Source organism: Callithrix jacchus, chromosome X (genome assembly GCF_049354715.1).
Source record: "Callithrix jacchus isolate 240 chromosome X, calJac240_pri, whole genome shotgun sequence".
Lineage (NCBI taxonomy): Eukaryota > Metazoa > Chordata > Mammalia > Primates > Cebidae > Callithrix > Callithrix jacchus.
The window spans coordinates 104,238,800-104,255,676 of record NC_133524.1 but is presented as its reverse complement, the minus strand read 5'-3'; the positions used below and the strand labels follow the sequence as shown (position 1 = coordinate 104,255,676).

The following is a 16,877-nucleotide window of genomic DNA, read 5'->3' as shown; positions in this document are numbered from 1 at the left end:
GTTTAGTTCCTGATTTAAGAGGCTTTTTTTCAGCGAATGTTCTTGACCCATAAGTATAGTCTACTCTTTGTTCTGTCTACTACACGTTTTAGTGCAAATGCCGTGTTCAGAGGTTATGTCTTTAACAGAATGTCTTGAGATCAGGATTGTCTCCCACATAAAGCAAAATGAAGAAAAACAGCATCTTGGGATAGTGCAGCAGGTTTCTTAGATAGTTCTATTGGTCAGCACTTTGCAAATAGAATGGCTCTTGTACACATTTTATCACCACTGGAATCCACCAATAGAGCACCACACCATAGCCCAAAATGGTGGCTGTTCAGTGGCATAACTGCCCTGGAAACCGGGAGGAAATCAAGGCCTTCAGATTGGGCTTGCCTGGGGCCTTGGCCAGGGTGTTGGTGCCAGGCACCTGGTTAAGAGAAATATCCTAAAGCAAATCATAATTACCTTCTTTGCTGATAAGAGGCCCCAGTACTTTTCCAATAGCATGATTGCATTAGGATCTTTCTTTTTGGACCACAGCCTGTGGAGCACTGATTCATGGGTACTGGCCGTAACTTCATCCAAATTATTGTATATGTGGTGGAACCCAATGTTCTCCTTTGGTTCTGAGTTGGTGTAAATACTATTCCTGGTTGCATCACCTGTTCCTGCCCTTCTTGTTCCTTCTGGTGGCAATTCTGCTTCTGTCCACCAGGTGTCTTCACTTAGGAAGGAGCACAAGAAAAGGACCTCAAGTCTCTTGTGCCTTTTTTTTTTTTTTCCTCAGCTTGAGGCTGAAAATAAAGAAAATATATTTTGATGGGAACTGTGTAACTCATCGTGGAACAATCACCTCATCTTGTTTATGGTTTAGAGTCTGTTTTTCCTAAGTGCCCTTTAATGCTGTGCATGGCTGGGCACAGGTGTTCCTGGGATTGTTTATATGTATTTATACCTTTGGTTTGGAGTGTTACTGTTATTCACTATTTAAAAGAAAATAACACAGTTTTACCTTTTAAAAAACTAAGACATGGTATCCTGGATAATGTTGAATGAATTTTCTTCTTTTTTTTTTCCTGAGACAGAGTCTTGCTCTGTCACCCAGGCTGTAGGGCAGTGGCACAATCTCGACTCATGGCATTCTCCACTGCCCGGGTTCAAGCGATTCTCCTGCCTCAGCCTCCTGAGGAGCTGGGACTACAGGTGTACGCCACCACACCCGGCTAATTTTTTTGTATTTTAGTAGAGACCGGATTTCACCATGTTGTCCAGGATGGTCTCGATCTCCTGACCTTATGATCTGCCCTTCTTGGCTTCTGAAAGTGCTGGGATTACAGGCGTGAGCCACTGTGCCCAGCCTGTTGAATGCACTTTCTTTGAAGAGTAGAATGTGGAAACCAAAGAGAAAAGGGCTGGCATCTTGTGGTCACTCTAGTGCTCACTCCCATACCCCGTCTCCTCCTCATCTCCTCTGTCACCCACCTAGCTGCTCTCCCCACTCACCTCAGCTCCTGGACACCCTCTCCCCCATACATATGCATCTGTAGATTAGTGTGGACCTGTGCATGCACTACACGCATGTCACAGATTTGGACATGTGCCAGTCCACAGGCAAGTACTCCCACACCTGAATATTCAGAGGAAGGGGCGAGTGGATGAATGCTGGAGTTTGGGGCAGGTCGGCAGGTCAGCTGGCTGGTGAGGGGACAGCTGGGTTGATTAGAGAGTGAATCTGCAGGTGACAAAGTGTGTGTGCAAGGGAGACTGAAAGGTCAGTCACTGGGAAGAAGGTGAGGCCATGATGGTGCGGGCGGGTGTCCAGGGAGTATGACATAGGAGAGCATGCAAAGTCATGGGGGCATGCTGGCTGCCACCTGAAGAAGAGCTTTTCAAACCAGCGTTGTTCTCTGCTGAATGCCCTCTGCCTCTTGTTAGGGCATTTGTATTTTTTCTCTCTCTAGAAATCCGCTCGTTTGGTTTTTATCAATCTCCAGAGCCCTCTTTGGAGATGCCAGTTGGCACAAGAAAGCGCTGAACTGTTTACAGTCCCAGCCTAAGGTTCAGGGAGGGGATGTGGTTTAACTGGGCCACAAAGCCCGGTACAGTACTCATTTGCATGGCCCCTGACGCCATGTGACGCAGCCAGCTCCTCCTATATAAAGAAGCAGGAGCCAAAATATCTCCGAGTCTGGGTTGGACTGGCGGCCGTGGAGTTTGTGACACACAAGGTGACACCCCTCGAGTCACTTCCCTTCAACTCCAGCTGGAGCGCCTGCCTGGCTTTGGGTTCGTTCTGCAGCCTTCGCCCCGCTCCTAGCCTCAGGGCCAGACTCCAGCACAGAGCCCAGCCCAACGCAGCGCTCCGGCAGCCGCCCAGCCAGACACGAAGCTCGGCCAGAGCTCCCGGCAGCCAGCCCGAGTCATGAACACCGAAATGTATCAGACCCCCATGGAGGTGGCGGTCTATCAGCTGCACAATTTCTCCATCTCCTTCTTCTCTTCCCTGCTTGGAGGGGATGTGGTTTCCGTTAAGCTGGATAACAGGTAACCGCTGGCCCCAGCTCCCGCGCCTACCGAGCCTGGGCACCGGCTGGTGCTGGGCTCCGAGGCGGATCTCCGAGCGAGCCGTGCGCCGCCGGTCCCCGTTCCCCGCGGTGCAGCATCCTGGGAAGGGGCGGGGGGAGGGGACGCAGGAAGGCGGGGGTCACCGCCGCTCTGGGATCCGTCGTCGAAGCGTCCCTGCGGCCGCTGCGCTGTGAGAACCAGCTGCTACAGCCGCAGAGGCAGCCGGAGTCAGAGAGGGTGGCGTGCAGGGCTGGGCAGGGTGCTGGCCGTGCGCGGTGCGCCGCTTGGGAGAAGGCCGGAAGCTTCCCAGCCGAGAAGGAATTCCTAGCTAGCTTCAGAGCCGGGTAGGTTTGCCCAGGACCTTCTAGGCCGGCGGCGGGGAACTCCCCGGGCCGCGCGCCCCCATTGTTTGCTAATCGCTCGAGCAGGCCACGGTGGCCTGTGCGCCCCAGGACTCGCGCGCAGCTCCGATCGGTTGGAAATCGGGGCGGCGGCAGTGGCGCTGAGGCAGCCTCCATGAGGACATGCAGCTTCCTGCAGGGCCCAGGGAAGGATCTGAGGACATACTCTCCCGAACTCCGGGCCAGGGAGGCGAGAAAGAGAGAGAGGAAGAGCAGAGGCAGATGGAGGACTTTGGCCACAACTGCCATGTACTCAGAGTAGAACCAAGTGGATAACGGGTCGCTTTGCTTTTTGTCTTGGCAGTGCCTCCGGAGCCAGCGTGGTGGCCATAGACAACAAGATCGAACAGGCCATGGTGAGTGGCATCACTGCGTCATTCTCATCCCCCGACTTAGCTGCTGCTTATGTAACTCTGGGCAGGAGTGAGAGAATGGTTGCAAAAGCTGTTAGCCAAAACCCTGAGGAAGCCGACAGCCCGCCTCCTATCCCCACTGGAGGTGGAGTCTGATTAGAGTGGCACCTTTTAGGGCATTTCCAGTCTTCCCTTGTTGGGCTCCCTCCTTTCTTCTTCCCTCCTCCATATCAGGTCTTTGCAGCAGGCTGCGACTCTCTCCTGGGCCTGCTGCTGGGCAGGGACCTCAGACTCTTGCATTTGTGTGCATCGTTCAGCTAGCAAGGGGCAGAGCTCATTGGATGCAACAGCACTGCAGTGCCTCTGCAGAGCCTGGTCTGGGGTCAGGAGTTGGGTGGAAATAGGAAGAAAAGCACCCTACCCCGTCCCTCTGTTTAGCAGGTAGAGGTCATACTCCAAGGAGCAGCCACAATGCCTGCAAAAGATTAGGGCTTCAGAGGTTGGGAGCCACTTAATTGTGCCCTGGAGCTTAAGGACACCTTCCCTGCCCCCAGTGCAGTCATCAGATTCAGAAAGGATGCGGCAGTCCTGTACCTTTCTCCAAGGCCAGTGTCCTGCATGCTATCTGGCTGGCTGCAGGACAGCTGCAGTTTAATGTGCTGGGTCATATGGCAGGGAGGAGACTCCAAAATAGCCAATTTTATTCTCTTGGTTAAGATTTGTACAGACCAACAGTATGGGATGCACTGCAGGTCTCCCCTTCCCCTAGATCTGGGTCAGCAGCAGCAGGGGCTTATGTGGAAAGGGGGACATAGCAAACCACCAATAACCAGCAGAAGTGTCACCCCAGAGGCCCCTAAGCAGCCAGCTTTGAAAGTCATTAGAAACTTGCAGGGGAGAACCTATCTAGTTCAAATCTGGGCTCCCAACTCCAGCATGAGCCAAATCATGTAGCTCTACTGAATGAGGGTTTCAGTGCTTCAGAGAAAGGCAAACAAGGAATTGGACTTGCCAGACCAGCCCACTGAGGGAAGGCTGGAGGGACCTGGCATTAAGGACAGCAAAGGCACACTGATGGCAGAGCAAAGGTGCCACAGAGGGGCCACAAAAGCTAAGGAATAGCTCTGTTATGATTCCCTTGTCGGCAGGATCTGGTGAAGAACCATCTGATGTATGCTGTGAGAGAGGAGGTGGAGGTCCTGAAGGAGCAGATCCGAGAGCTGGTGGAGAAGAACTCTCAGCTGGAGCGCGAGAACACCCTGTTGAAGACCCTGGCGAGCCCAGAGCAGCTGGAGAAGTTCCAGTCCCGCCTGATCCCTGAAGAGCCAGCTCCCGAATCCCCACAAGTGCCCGAGGCCCCTGGTGGCTCTGCGGTGTAAGTGGCTCTGTCCTCAGGGTGGGCAGAGCCACTAAACTTGTTTTACCTAGTTCTTTCCAGTTTGTTTTTGGCTCCCCAAGCGTCATCTCACGAGGAGAACTTTACACCTAGCATAGCTGGTGCCAAGAGATGTCCTAAGGACATGGCCACCTGGGTCCACTCCAGTGACAGACCCCTGACAAGAGCAGGTCTCTGGAGCCTGAGTTGCATGGGGCCTAGTAACCCCAAGCCAGTGAGCCTCTAATGCTACTGCGCCCTGGGGGCTCCCAGGGCCTGGGTAACTTAGCTGCAACTGGCAAAGGAGAAGGGTAGTTTGAGGTGTAACACCAATTTGCTCCAGAAAGTTTAAGGGGTCTGTTTCTCATTTCCATGGACATCTTCAACAGCTTCACCTAACAACAACTGTTCCTATGAAGAAGCCACTTGTGTTCTAAGCAGAGGCAACCTCTCTTTTCTCCCCTGCTTTGTGAAGCCAGGGGACACAGATCGAGAGATTGAGCCAAGTCAGCCTTCTGTTGGTTAATATGGTGTAATGCATGGCTTTGTGCACAGCCCAGTGTGGGATTACAGCTTTGGGATGACCGCTTACAAAGTTCTGTTTGGTTAGTGTTGGCATAGTTTTTCTATATAGCCATAAATGCGTATATATACCCATAGGGCTAGATCTGTATCTTAGTGTAGCGATGTATACATATACACATCACCTACATGTTGAAGGGCCTAACCAGCCTTGGGAGTATTGACTGGTCCCTTACCTCTTATGGCTAAGTCTTTGACTGTGTTCATTTATCGAGTTGATCCAGTTTGTTCTTTAGGTTAAGTAAGTCTCAAGAGTAAAGGCAAGGGGGGGCAGCCTCTGAATGTGGCCACGGATGCCTTGCTGCTGCAACCCTTTCCCCAGCTGTCCACTGAAACATGTGAAGTCCTCTTTTGAATGCCAAACCCACCATTCACTGGTGCTGACTACATAGAATGGGGTTGAGAGAAGAGCAGTTTGAGCTTCACAGTGTCATTTGAAAACATTTTTTTTTGTTGTTTTTGTTTTTGTTTTTTGTAATTCTTGTGGAAAACTTTCAAGTGAACAGAAGGATGGTGTCCTACTGTGGATGAGGGATGAACAAGGGAATGGCTTTGATCCAATGGAGCCTGGGAGGTGTGCCCAGGAAGCTTGTCTGTAGCAGGTTTTGTGAGAGTGAACACTTAACACTTTCTGACACCTTATCCTGATGTATGGTTCCAGGATTTGGATTTGGATTTTTCAAATGTAGCTTGAAATTTCAATAAACTTTGCTCTGTTTTTCTAAAAATAAATTTGGTGTCTGACTGAATATAAATGGACTGGGTGGGAGAAGCCCCTCACCTGGTAGGGGCTGTTTTACTGACTCTCTGAACATCCCTTGAGCACCCTGTCAGTGCCAGGCCTGTCCTGCAGCCATGACCTTGTGTCATCTGCACAATACCCGTATGAAGAACCTGCTCTTTGCCCTCACTGTCTGGGTAAAGAAGCTGAGACTCAGTGAGTTTAAGTGACTTAACCAAAGTCACATGGTTATTATGGGAATTAGGACTCAAGCCCAGATCCTTCCTCTCTCTCCTGCTCCCACTTTCATATGAGAGCTTCGGAGTGAGTGGTGAGGTGACTCATAACATGAAACTGCAGCTTGAGGGGGTGATTTGGGAGGAATCAAGAAGGCCCCCAAGAAGGCCCAAAAGAAACAGGCAGGGTATACATAGGAGGGAGCAAGAAGAGAGGAATGAAGTCAACAGGCGTGGGCCTGATCCCGCTTCTGAAAATATCATTGGGGTCACTTAATGTATCCTCCTTAATACCAATCCACATGTGACACTTGACTTGGCAAAGGAGCTAAGAAGGCCCTAGGAAGAGAAGGAGGGAGAATGTTTGAGGTAGCAAAACCACCCCCACTTTCTTTGCTCTTCCCCTTACTTCCAGCCAAGGAAAGATGCCCTCAGTGCCTACTGAAAGTTTTTGGGGTCACTGCTGAAAGTTCTCTTATTAAACGCACCAACCATGTAGTCAGGGCCAAGTCTAAGGCTCCTGGCTCCACCTCTCTTTGGGGTTCATTGTCACCCAACGCCCTCTCCCAGCTCTATGTGCCCAGTGTCCAGAGTCCCAGCGTTTCTCTGACTGCTTGCTGATGAGTGCTTAGTGTCTCCTCTACCACACCCTAACTTGAACCTCCTCTGGACCTTGATCTGTGTTCTAAGCCACTGTGTTCCCAAGGAAGCTATCACCCCTCTTTAAGTGACTCCATTCCATCTCAGCTTCTGGTTGCATTTATACCTATTCTTTTCCCACTTGAAATTGGGGAAACAGAACTCCTTGATTTTCCTGAATTACAAACTTCAAGGTGCCCAAGATGTCTTGGCCTCCCCTCCCTTACATCAACCACTGCCCAAATGTAATCAAAATGGCATGCTTCTTCCTCTGTAAAGGTCATACACGTTGACTTTTTAGGTTGTTTTTGAGACAGGGTCTCACTCTCACTGCCCAGACTAGAGTGCAGTAGGTCCATCACAGCTCACTGCAGCCTCAACTCACTGGGCTCTGGTGATCCTCACCTCAGCCTCCTGAGTAGCTGAGACTGCAGGCGTGCACCACCACTCCTGGCTAAGTTTTTTGTACTTCTGGTAGAGATGGGGGTTACGCCATGTTGCCCACACTGGCCTCAAGCTCCTGGACTCAAGCAATCTGGCTGTCTTTTGCACTCCAGAGTGCAAGATTACAGGCATGAGCCACTGGACCCGGCTGACCTGTTCTTTTCTAATCACCAAAACCCTTCAGAACATTGCAAAACCCTGCTTGCCTCTCAAGTCCCAATTTCCCCACCTGCTCCCAACCTTGCTATTCATTATGCCAGATTCATCATCTGTACCTGCCAACTGGTTCATGGCATGCAGATTGCACAGCTGCTGGTACAGATACAAACTTTGGATAAGTGCGTTCAGAGCCCCCTGACAACCATTCCTCACCCTGACCAGCTCTCTCAAACCACACTTACTCCCAAATCCCTCCCACTTTCAAAACTAGCTCAGAGACTTGGTAGTTATTCAGTTCATCTTTTGTAGACTTCCCAGGCCTGACTTTCAGCTGAACAAGAAAAAGCAGATGAAAAAGGAAACCTAGAAAATATCCCAGCAACACCCAAAACCTCTCTGGTCATCAAACCTCTCCTCTACAAGAAAGGGGAAAAAACTGGCCCCACAGTCACATGGTGGTAAAGAGAGAACAACTTTGTTTCCTAGGCAACACTGACTAAACAGAGACAAACACTGCAGCTTCTGAGGCCACAGCAGTTACTAGACTAGATAAGAGGAACTTTGTAGATGTTTCTTAGTCACATACAGGAGAAGCTCTCTGTTGTTTCTTCCACAGAAAAACAACTAAGGGTGGAGAAAAGCAAAAGAACATGTGGCTGTTGGAAAGACTTCCATGGGTTTTAGGCTTCTGGGCTCAGCTGGTCCAGCTGGCGAGGAAAAGAAATAATCAGACTCGAAGCAGTACACATCTCCTGCCTGCATTTGCCATCTCTCCAACTGCCCTCCCATCTATTCTCTCGTCTCATCCTCAAGGAGGCTTCCTTGCACAGCAACAAGGATCACAAGAGCACTGCTCCCTGGCCCCGCTCCTGAGTACAGAACATTCTGTTTCCTGCACTTAGAAATAAAGGCAGTTCTGATTTACCTTCATTTGACCGATGAGAAAACTGAGAGCCAAAGAACTTAGTGGTACTCCCGTAGCTCCCAAATGTCCCATGGGGCAGTGTTTCCCAACATTAGTGACAATAAGGGCCCCTTTTCTTATGTCAAAAATACTCTCAAACCTCCCCCAACTCCATAGCACTCGAACTTCTGGTATTCATTGAGAGAGTGAGAAAGAGAAAGAGAGACGCAGGTGTGCAGGGGAGACATAATTGCAAACACGGACTGTGAATTCAGTGGGCCTTAAAGGAATTAATTAATTGTATTCACTACAAAATCAAAGACATGGATTTGAAAGCTAAAAAAAAAATACATATATTAATCAGCTAAGTTTAGCCATTCCACAATGTGTATATATTTCAAAACCTCACAAATGCATATAATTTTAGTTGTGTCTGTCAATTTAAAGAAAAAGAAAACTAGAACAGAAATCTGGGTGATGGCTTATTTACAGACAAGGACTGCTTGGGACACGAAGTGTGAGGCTGTCGAGCTACCGATGGCCACAGGGGAGGGTGTTCCAGGAGGGCTCGAACAAGGAAGTCAGGGCAGGGCCTCTGGGACTTCGGAGTATCAGCAGAAGGACTATAGAAAGACCATAGGAAACAAGGCACATGATCCATAGTCCCTTAAGGTTGGGCACGGTGGCTGGGCGAGCTGGCTTATGCCTGTAATCCCAGCACTTTGGGAGGCCAGGGCAGGCAGATCACCTGAAGTCAGGAATTCGAGACCACTCTGGCCAACATGGTGAAACCCTGTCTCTACTAAAAATACAAAATTAGCCGAGGGTGGTGGCACATGCCTGTAATCCCAGCTACTTGGGAGGCTGAGCCAGGAGAATTGCTTGAACCCAGGAGGCAGAGGTTGCAGTCAGCCTAGATTGTACCATTGCACTCCAGCCTGGGCAACAAGAGTGAAACTCCATCTCAAAAAAAAAAAAAAAGTATTTTCCCTAACATCATCCTATTTATTCTGGAAAATCTTGCTTTCAACTCTCACCCCCTCTCCTACTAGTTGGTTAGAAATTAATGGGCATAATTGCAGTTTTGTAGACAGCCCAGTTCCTCAGGTTATCTCATGTACAGCAGCTTGCTGGAACCCAAACACTTAGTACTTAACCACCTCCACAAGATCAGGCAAGGTTTAACAGAGAACTCCATCAGTTAGCTAATCTAAGCAGAAATTGTCTCCAGAGAGGAGCTGGCTGAAAACGGAGGTCATCATAATAATTACTAATAATAGCTAACACTTACATGGCACTCACTTTAGCTAGAAACTGTCATAAGACGTTTTACCTCTGTTGACTCTCAATCCTGTCCACAGACATATGAGGTATGCCCTACTGCGATCACCATTCTACACATGAGAACATGAAAACACTCTGGCCCAGAGAGGTTAAGCAGCTTGTCCAAAGTCATACAGCTGGTGTATGACAAAGCCCACATTGGGGAAGGCAAGATTAATGCATTGAGAAGCAGGATGGAGAATCTGAACAGACCAGATAATTCTTCCAACATGACCAGAAGTGTTCCAGGGCTCATGGTGGGAAGCGAGAGGTAGAAGAAAGACCACCCCAAACTAGCAGAGGGACTAACATAAGGAAAAGAAATGACTAATGAGCGTGGGAGAGGTGGGAGTGAATAGAGAAGAAGGTAAGCCGGAGGGTAGGAGGCTCACTTGGCTGGCTCCCAGCCAAGTGACTTTAGATAGAATCTAAGAGGTCTCAGGGAGCCATGGTAGGCTTCTGAGCAGGGAAGTGATGTGATGCAAAAGATATTTGTAGAAGATGGGTCCTGGCAGCTGGAGAGGCTGGAACAGGGAAAGGCTAGTGACGGGCCAGCTGTTGCTGTAATCCAGGTGTGAGGTGATGAGGGCCAGCTGGGGCAGGGATAGGGGTAGCAGAAGGAAGAGGAAGGGACAAAGATGAAAGACACTGAGACGCAGGATTCACTTCTCCAAGTACAGTCTTCAGTCCACCCACATCAGATTTGTTGGGAAATTTAAAATGTAGATTCTATGCCCCACTGCTACACCAAAGAGGTGGGTAGACTGGGGCACTAAGAACTCCAACAAGTCCCTGGTGATGGGAAAGTTTGAGCAATCTCCACTAGGTGAAAAATCAGAATGACCTGGTAGCAAAGTAAGCTGGGGTGAAGAGAGCACAGTAGCCACAAATCAATGATGACATGAGTTTTGGGTTTGGTTTATTTTTTAAATTATGGTGAAATACAAATAACATAGAATTTAGCATTTTCACCCATTTCAAGTGTACAGTCCAGTGCCATTAATTACTGTCACATTGTTGTGTAACCATCACCACCATCCTTGTCCAGAACTTTGTCATCATCTCAAACTGGCACTGTGTACCCATTAAATACTAACCCCCCCATTTCCCTCACCCCCAGCCTCTGGTGACATGAAAGTTCTGAGTTAGGAGGATCTGAGGACTATGGAAGTACTAAAAGAAACAGAGAGGGAGGAAAAGCCTGCAGCTTTGTGTAGGGAAAATGAATTCCAATTTTGATTTCTGGCTGAGCAAGGCATATTTACATATGGAAATATTCCATAGAAAGATAAACCTGAAGGTGAAATCCAGGGCTAGAGCTTGAGATGTGGACGTGTCTGGGTGCGCGTGGGAGCTGAAGCCATGTGTGCGAACAGATGCCCCAGAGAAGTGGCTGCAGAGGAGGACGACAAGCAGGAGCTCCAGAGCCAACCCTGGGAGTCTGTCCCCAGGGAGGTCTTACGTGCCAGAGAGCAGGAAGACAGGCAGGCTGGAGAGGTGGCAGATAAAGGGCTGGGGAAAGCCAGAGACAACGCTGGTGCTGAGGCTTGGTAATCTCCTGTTTCCATCATTTGGTCTATCCTTTTGACATTTTCTCTTCAGAGTCCTTACCGCAAGCCCCGCAAACTGACACAATTAAACTAACAGTCACTTTGAGGAAGAATGAGGCAGCATAAGTATTCTAGGAAGAGGCAGTCAGGAATTCTGGGCTGTAGTGCTAGTCTTTGGCTAGCAAATCATATGACCTTGGACAAGTCATTGGCATCTCTAGACCTTGGTTTTCCAATCCGCAAAACAAAGTGGCTACACAGCATCGTTTCTAAGCCAGGTGCTTTGTGGGCACTGGGGCCAGGAGGAATCCTCTGGCTGTGAGATGCATACACATTACCTCTTTGCTCTAGGCCTCGACTCCCCTTCTAGCCCCCAAATTCTATTCATCCTCATATCTAGCTCTTATCCAGTTACCCTGTTTGAAAACCGCCGAGGAAATAGCCACTTTTAAAGATGGATACATGGTTGTCGCCCTGAGTCCACGTGTTCTCATTGTTCAACACCCACCTATGAGTGAGAACATGCAGTGTTTGGCTTTCTGTTCTTGTAGGGGAGAGATAGCGGGGGTTGGGGAGGGATAACATGGGGAGAAATGCCAGATATAGTATGCACCTAAAGTACAATAAATAAATTTTTTAAAAAAGATGGATATATGGCCCAGCACCCACAAGGCTTTATGTAATTTTGGAGAGGAAGAGAATCACGTACAACCGCATTTCTTCTCTTTATTCCTCTCTCTCTCTGTGTGTGTGTTTCACTCTCATCCAGGTTGGAGTTCGGTGGCATGATCTCGGCTCACTGCAACCTCTGCCTCCCAGGTTCAAGTGGTTCTCTTGCCTCAGCCTCCCCAGTAGCTGTGATTACAGGCCCGCATCACCACGCCTGGCTAATTTTTTTTTTTTAAACAGTCCCTCTCTGTTGCCCAGGCTGGAGTGCAGTGGCGTGATCTCTACTCACTGCAACCTCCGCCTCCCGGGTTCCAGCAATTCTCCTGCCTCAACCTCCTGAGCAGCTGGGACTATAGGTGTGTGCCACCATGCCTGGCTAATTTTTGTATTTTTGGTAGAGACTGGGTTTCACCATGTTGGCTAGGCTGGTCTTGAACTCCTGACCTCAGATGATCCACCAGTCTTGGTCTCCCAAAGTGCTGGGATTATAGGCATGAGCCCTTTTTCATTTCATGAGCCACTTCTGATTGCCCACATTGTGACAACATACTTACAAACTCTGGGGTGCCAAACTAGAATGGGAGGGAAGTGGGTAGATTCCATGGGTAGGCAGAAATAATAGGCTTGCCTTTGAAAGACTTGTGATTAAAGCAGATACATGGAGAGGGCAGGAAAGGAAAGAAAGAGATGACTGGGAGGGGGTGGGTGGGGGAAGACAAGAGCTAGAAAAGGTGGAACATGAGCAAAGAGGGCAGCCCTAGCTCATTGCAGCTTCCTCAGCTGGGCTCTTCTCTTGTTTCTTTGCTGTTCCACTGGTCAGCTTGCTGCCACTGCCTAAGGAAAAAACAGGACGAATCAACCACCAAAGACTGAGTCTGTAGGTCCTGAACTCTTCGAAACATCTCGACTTTGTTGTCCATTGCAATCCAGAATTCTGTCATCTCAAGCGCAAAACTAACAGCCACCATGCAAAGGCAACTTGAGGCACGACTGCTGTCCCAGTGAGTTAAGTTCACATCTGGGATTGGAATAGAGAGTAATAACACCACTAGCACGGGACAGGGCTCTAGAGATCATCTGACCCCCACTCCCTCACTTCCCACAGGAGAGCACTGAGGTCCAGACAGAGAAATAGGCAAGTCCCAGCCCCACACACAGTCAGCAGCAGGGACAGGAAAAGCCCTCTGGTGTTACACCCTCTACAAATAACTTTGCTGTAAAATTAGGGGTTGGACCAGGGCAATAATAGTTCCTCACCTTAGCTGCACACTGAAATTACCTGGGGAGAGTTTAGAGAAATCCTGAATGCTAAACCTCATCCTCAGAAATGTTTATAAAAAATGGTCTGGGATTGAGGCCTGGGCATAGGTGATTCTTGGATGATCTGTAAGGATTATTCTAGTCTCGACATTCACATCCTTTCATTCATTCATTCAACAAACATTGGCATCTACTGTATGTGGGTACCCTGCGAGACAGAGATGAAACAATGACCAGGTTAGATGTGGCCTCTGTGCTCCTGGAGCTTACTTCATGTTTTCTAATGGTGAGAGCAGATGAAAGACAGGATGGAGAGTTGGCAAGGCAGAACAGAGCACACCGAGAGTTGCCGCCTCCTCTCTCCCCACCTTCTAGGTTCTCTCAGCCTGCAGAGCACACATGTTCTGGTCTGCTTTTCAGCCCTGCAATAAGTGGGGCAGGCTTATCTCCTGCTGGGGAGGCCTGTGCTTGTCCACCTGTGGCAGGGACAGATGGCTACTTTTGTCTAAATGGGCAGAAGTGCATATATTAGCAAGTCTGTTAGGCTTCACCTCTACTCTTTATTTCTCCAAATAGCTTTATGATTGCTAAAGGCAATATTCCTGTTTCCTGTCTGGCTGGTGTGTGTGTGTGTGTGTGTGTGTGTGTGTGTGTGTGTGTGTGTGTGTCTTGATTGATTCTGATTTCAGGTAGAAGAGGTGCTATTTATCAGCCCTCTTCAAACTCCGGAACATTCTATCGGAGATGGGCAATATATAAATAATCCTAAGGCCCCTTCTCAGTCACCTTTGCAGGCTTCTCCTATTTGGAGTGTCTGAGCTCAGCTCTGCCCTCTCTGTACTCTCTCCCTGGTCAGTTCCATTTACTCCCAAGATCTTAAGTAACATTGTCATGCTAATGACTCCCAAATTTGTATCTCCAGTCCTAAGCATTCCCCTGAGCTGCAGACTCCAATATTCAATTGTCTCCTTGACTGCTCCATTTGTATGTGTCACAAGTATGTCAATATCTGCATGACCAAAGTCAAAGTCCTGACTCCTACCTCCCCCAGCTTATCCCACCTTGGTGTTTGGCACCACCACCTACGTAGCTGCTCAGACCAGAAACCTTGATTCCTCCCCCCGCCCTGAGCTCCTACATCCAATCCATTGCCCAGTCTGGTCTGCTCAGCCTCCAGAACACACCTCAAATCCCTCCACTTCTCTCTCGCCCCCTTATCACTCCCTGATCTAAGCCACCCTCATCTTTCACACAAAGGCGAAAGCCTCACACATTGGTTTCCCTACCTCCACACTGGACCCCGTCCAATTCCACATAACAGCCAAAGTGACCTCCTTCTTAATGCAAAATCAGATCATGGCATTCCCTTGCTTTAAGCTTATCAGTGGCTTATCATTGTACTTAGTAAAGTCCAAACTCCTTCCCATGGCCTACAAGTGCCTGCGTGATCTGGCCTCCACTGACCTCTCCAGCCTTTTCCTGTGTCACTCCCCTGCTCTAATCAAGTTCCAGCCCACTGAGCTACTTTCATTCCTCAAATACTCCTCAGAGCCTTTGTGTATCTGGTTCCCTCAGCTCAGGACCTTCCACCAGCACCTTCCTCCCATCCTTTGCTTGGCTACATGTTCCAATCCTTGGGTTCTCCTTTCCTCTGAGACATCTTTGCCCGTCACTCGGTCTAAAGAAGTTTTCTCCATTATCTTTGCTTTGTTGCATTTATCCCAGATTGCAATGATTTGTTCACACATTTTTGTTTCTGCCTTGCTGCTCTGGAATATCCCTGTGTGCAGGACCCGTACCGATTTTGCTCACCACTGTGTCCTCAAGAGCTGAACACAGTGCCTGATATTTGCTGATCAAAAAAATAAATTTCTGGGGTCAGGCACGGTAGCTCACACCGATAGCCTCAGCACATTGGGAAGCCAAGGTGGGTGGATCACCTGAGGTCAGAAGACTTCGAGACCAGCCTGACCAACATGCTGAAACCCTGTCTCTACTAGAAAAGCAAAAATTAGGCTGAGTGGCGTGGCTCACACCTGTAATCCCAGCACTTTGGCAGGCTGAGGCGGGCGGATCATGAGGTCAAGAGATGGAGACCATCATGGCCAACATGGTGAAACCCTGTCTCTACTAAAAATACAAAAATTAGCCTGGCGTGGTCATGTGCGCCTGTGGTCCCAGCTACTCGAGAGGCTGTGGTAGAAGAATCGCTTGAACCCAGGAGGCAGAGGTTGTAGTGAGCCAGGATTGTGCCACTGCACTCCAGACTGGAGATAGAGCAAGACTCTGTCTCAAAAAAAAAAAAAAAAGCTGGGTATGGTCATGGGCGCCTGTAATCTCAGCTACTCTGGAGGCTGAGGCAGGAGAATTGCTTGAACCCGGGAGGTGGAGGTTGCAGCGAGCTGAGATCGCACCACTGCACTCCAGCCTGGTCGACAGAGTGAGACTGTCTCCAAATGAAGAAATAAATAGGCTTGGCACGATGACTCACACCTGTGATCCCAGAACTTTTGGAGGCCGAGGTGGGCAGATCACCTGAGGTTGGAGTTTGAGGCCAGCCTGACTGACATGGAGAAACCCCATCTCTACTACAAATAGAAAATTAGCCAGGTGTGGTGGTGCATGCCTGTAATCCCAGCTGTTCAGGAGGCTGAGGTAGAAGAATCGCTTGAACCCAGGAGGCAGAGGTTGTGGTGAGCCGAGATCTCACCATTGCACTCCAGCCTGGGCAATAAAAGCAAAACTGTCTCAAAAAGGAAGGAAGGAAGGAAGGAAGGAAGGAAGGAAGGAAGGAAGGAAGGAAGGAAGGAAGGAAGGAAGGAAGGAAGGAAGGAAGGAAGGAAGGAAGGAAGGAAGGAAGGAAGGAAGGAAGGAAATAAATTTTGGGGAGGTTCACATGCTGTCCTAAGTGATCATCGATTGGAGAAGACATTTTTGGGTGGAGACAGTGGGGTGGGAAAGGTTTCCCAAATGCTTTCAGATCACATAGGTCAACTGGTGGCCTGTCAATTATTTCCATTATGAAAACATTGAACTATTTATTCCATCAAGAATTTTTTTTGAGACAGAGTATCGCTCTGTTACCCAGGCTGGAGTGTAGTGGTGAGGTCTTGGCTCACTGCAACTTCAGCTTCCCAGGTTCAAGCGATTCTCGTACCTTAGCCTCCTGAGTAGCTGGGGTTACAGGCATGCACCACCATGCTATGCTAATTTTTGTATGTTTAGTAGAGATGGGGTTTCACCATGTTGGGCAGACTGGTCTCAAACTCCAGTCCTCAACTGATCAGCCTGCCTCAGCCTCCTGAAGTGCTGGGATTACAGACATGAGCCACTGCACTCAGCCTCTGCTAATATATATATTGAGATGGGGTCTCTCTCTGTCACCCAGGCTGGAGTGCAGTGGTGCGATCTTGGCTCACTGCAACCTCCATCTCCTGGGTTCAAGCAACTCTCCCGCCTCAGCCTCCCTAGTAGCTGGGACTACAGGTGCGTACCACCACGCCCGGCTGTTTTTTGTAGTTTTAGTAGAGATGGGGTTTCACTTTGTTAGCCAGGATGGTCTTGATCTCCTGACCTCATCATCTGTCCACCTCGGCCTCCCAAAGTGCTGAGATTACAGGTGTGAGCCACCATGCCTGGCCTCTGTTAATAATTTTTAATTGAGCCTGTCCTATGTGCCAGGCACCAGACTGAGCACTGGGGATACTATGG

At 49.1% G+C, this 16,877-nt stretch overlaps 1 protein-coding gene across 8 annotated transcripts in view; it reads left to right on the top strand.

Annotated features, from left to right (window-relative positions):
* The window catches only part of TSC22D3 (TSC22 domain family member 3), a 65,682-nt gene extending 59,689 nt beyond the window's left edge, over nucleotides 1–5,993 (top strand). For 6 of the 8 annotated variants that reach the window (XM_008989736.3, XM_078363000.1, XM_035289542.2 and 3 more), the window contains 2 exons: nucleotides 3,256–3,307; nucleotides 4,453–5,993. In XM_008989736.3, the coding sequence (XP_008987984.1) occupies nucleotides 3,256–3,307; nucleotides 4,453–4,683 (283 nt within the window). In that variant the 3' untranslated portion in view covers nucleotides 4,684–5,993. Of the gene's footprint in view, nucleotides 1–2,169; nucleotides 2,530–2,742; nucleotides 2,895–3,255; nucleotides 3,308–4,452 lie in introns of those variants that run through there. The other 2 variants (XM_008989740.2, XM_008989741.4) reach the window with 2 other exon arrangements.
* The last annotated feature ends 10,884 nt before the right edge of the window (nucleotides 5,994–16,877 follow it).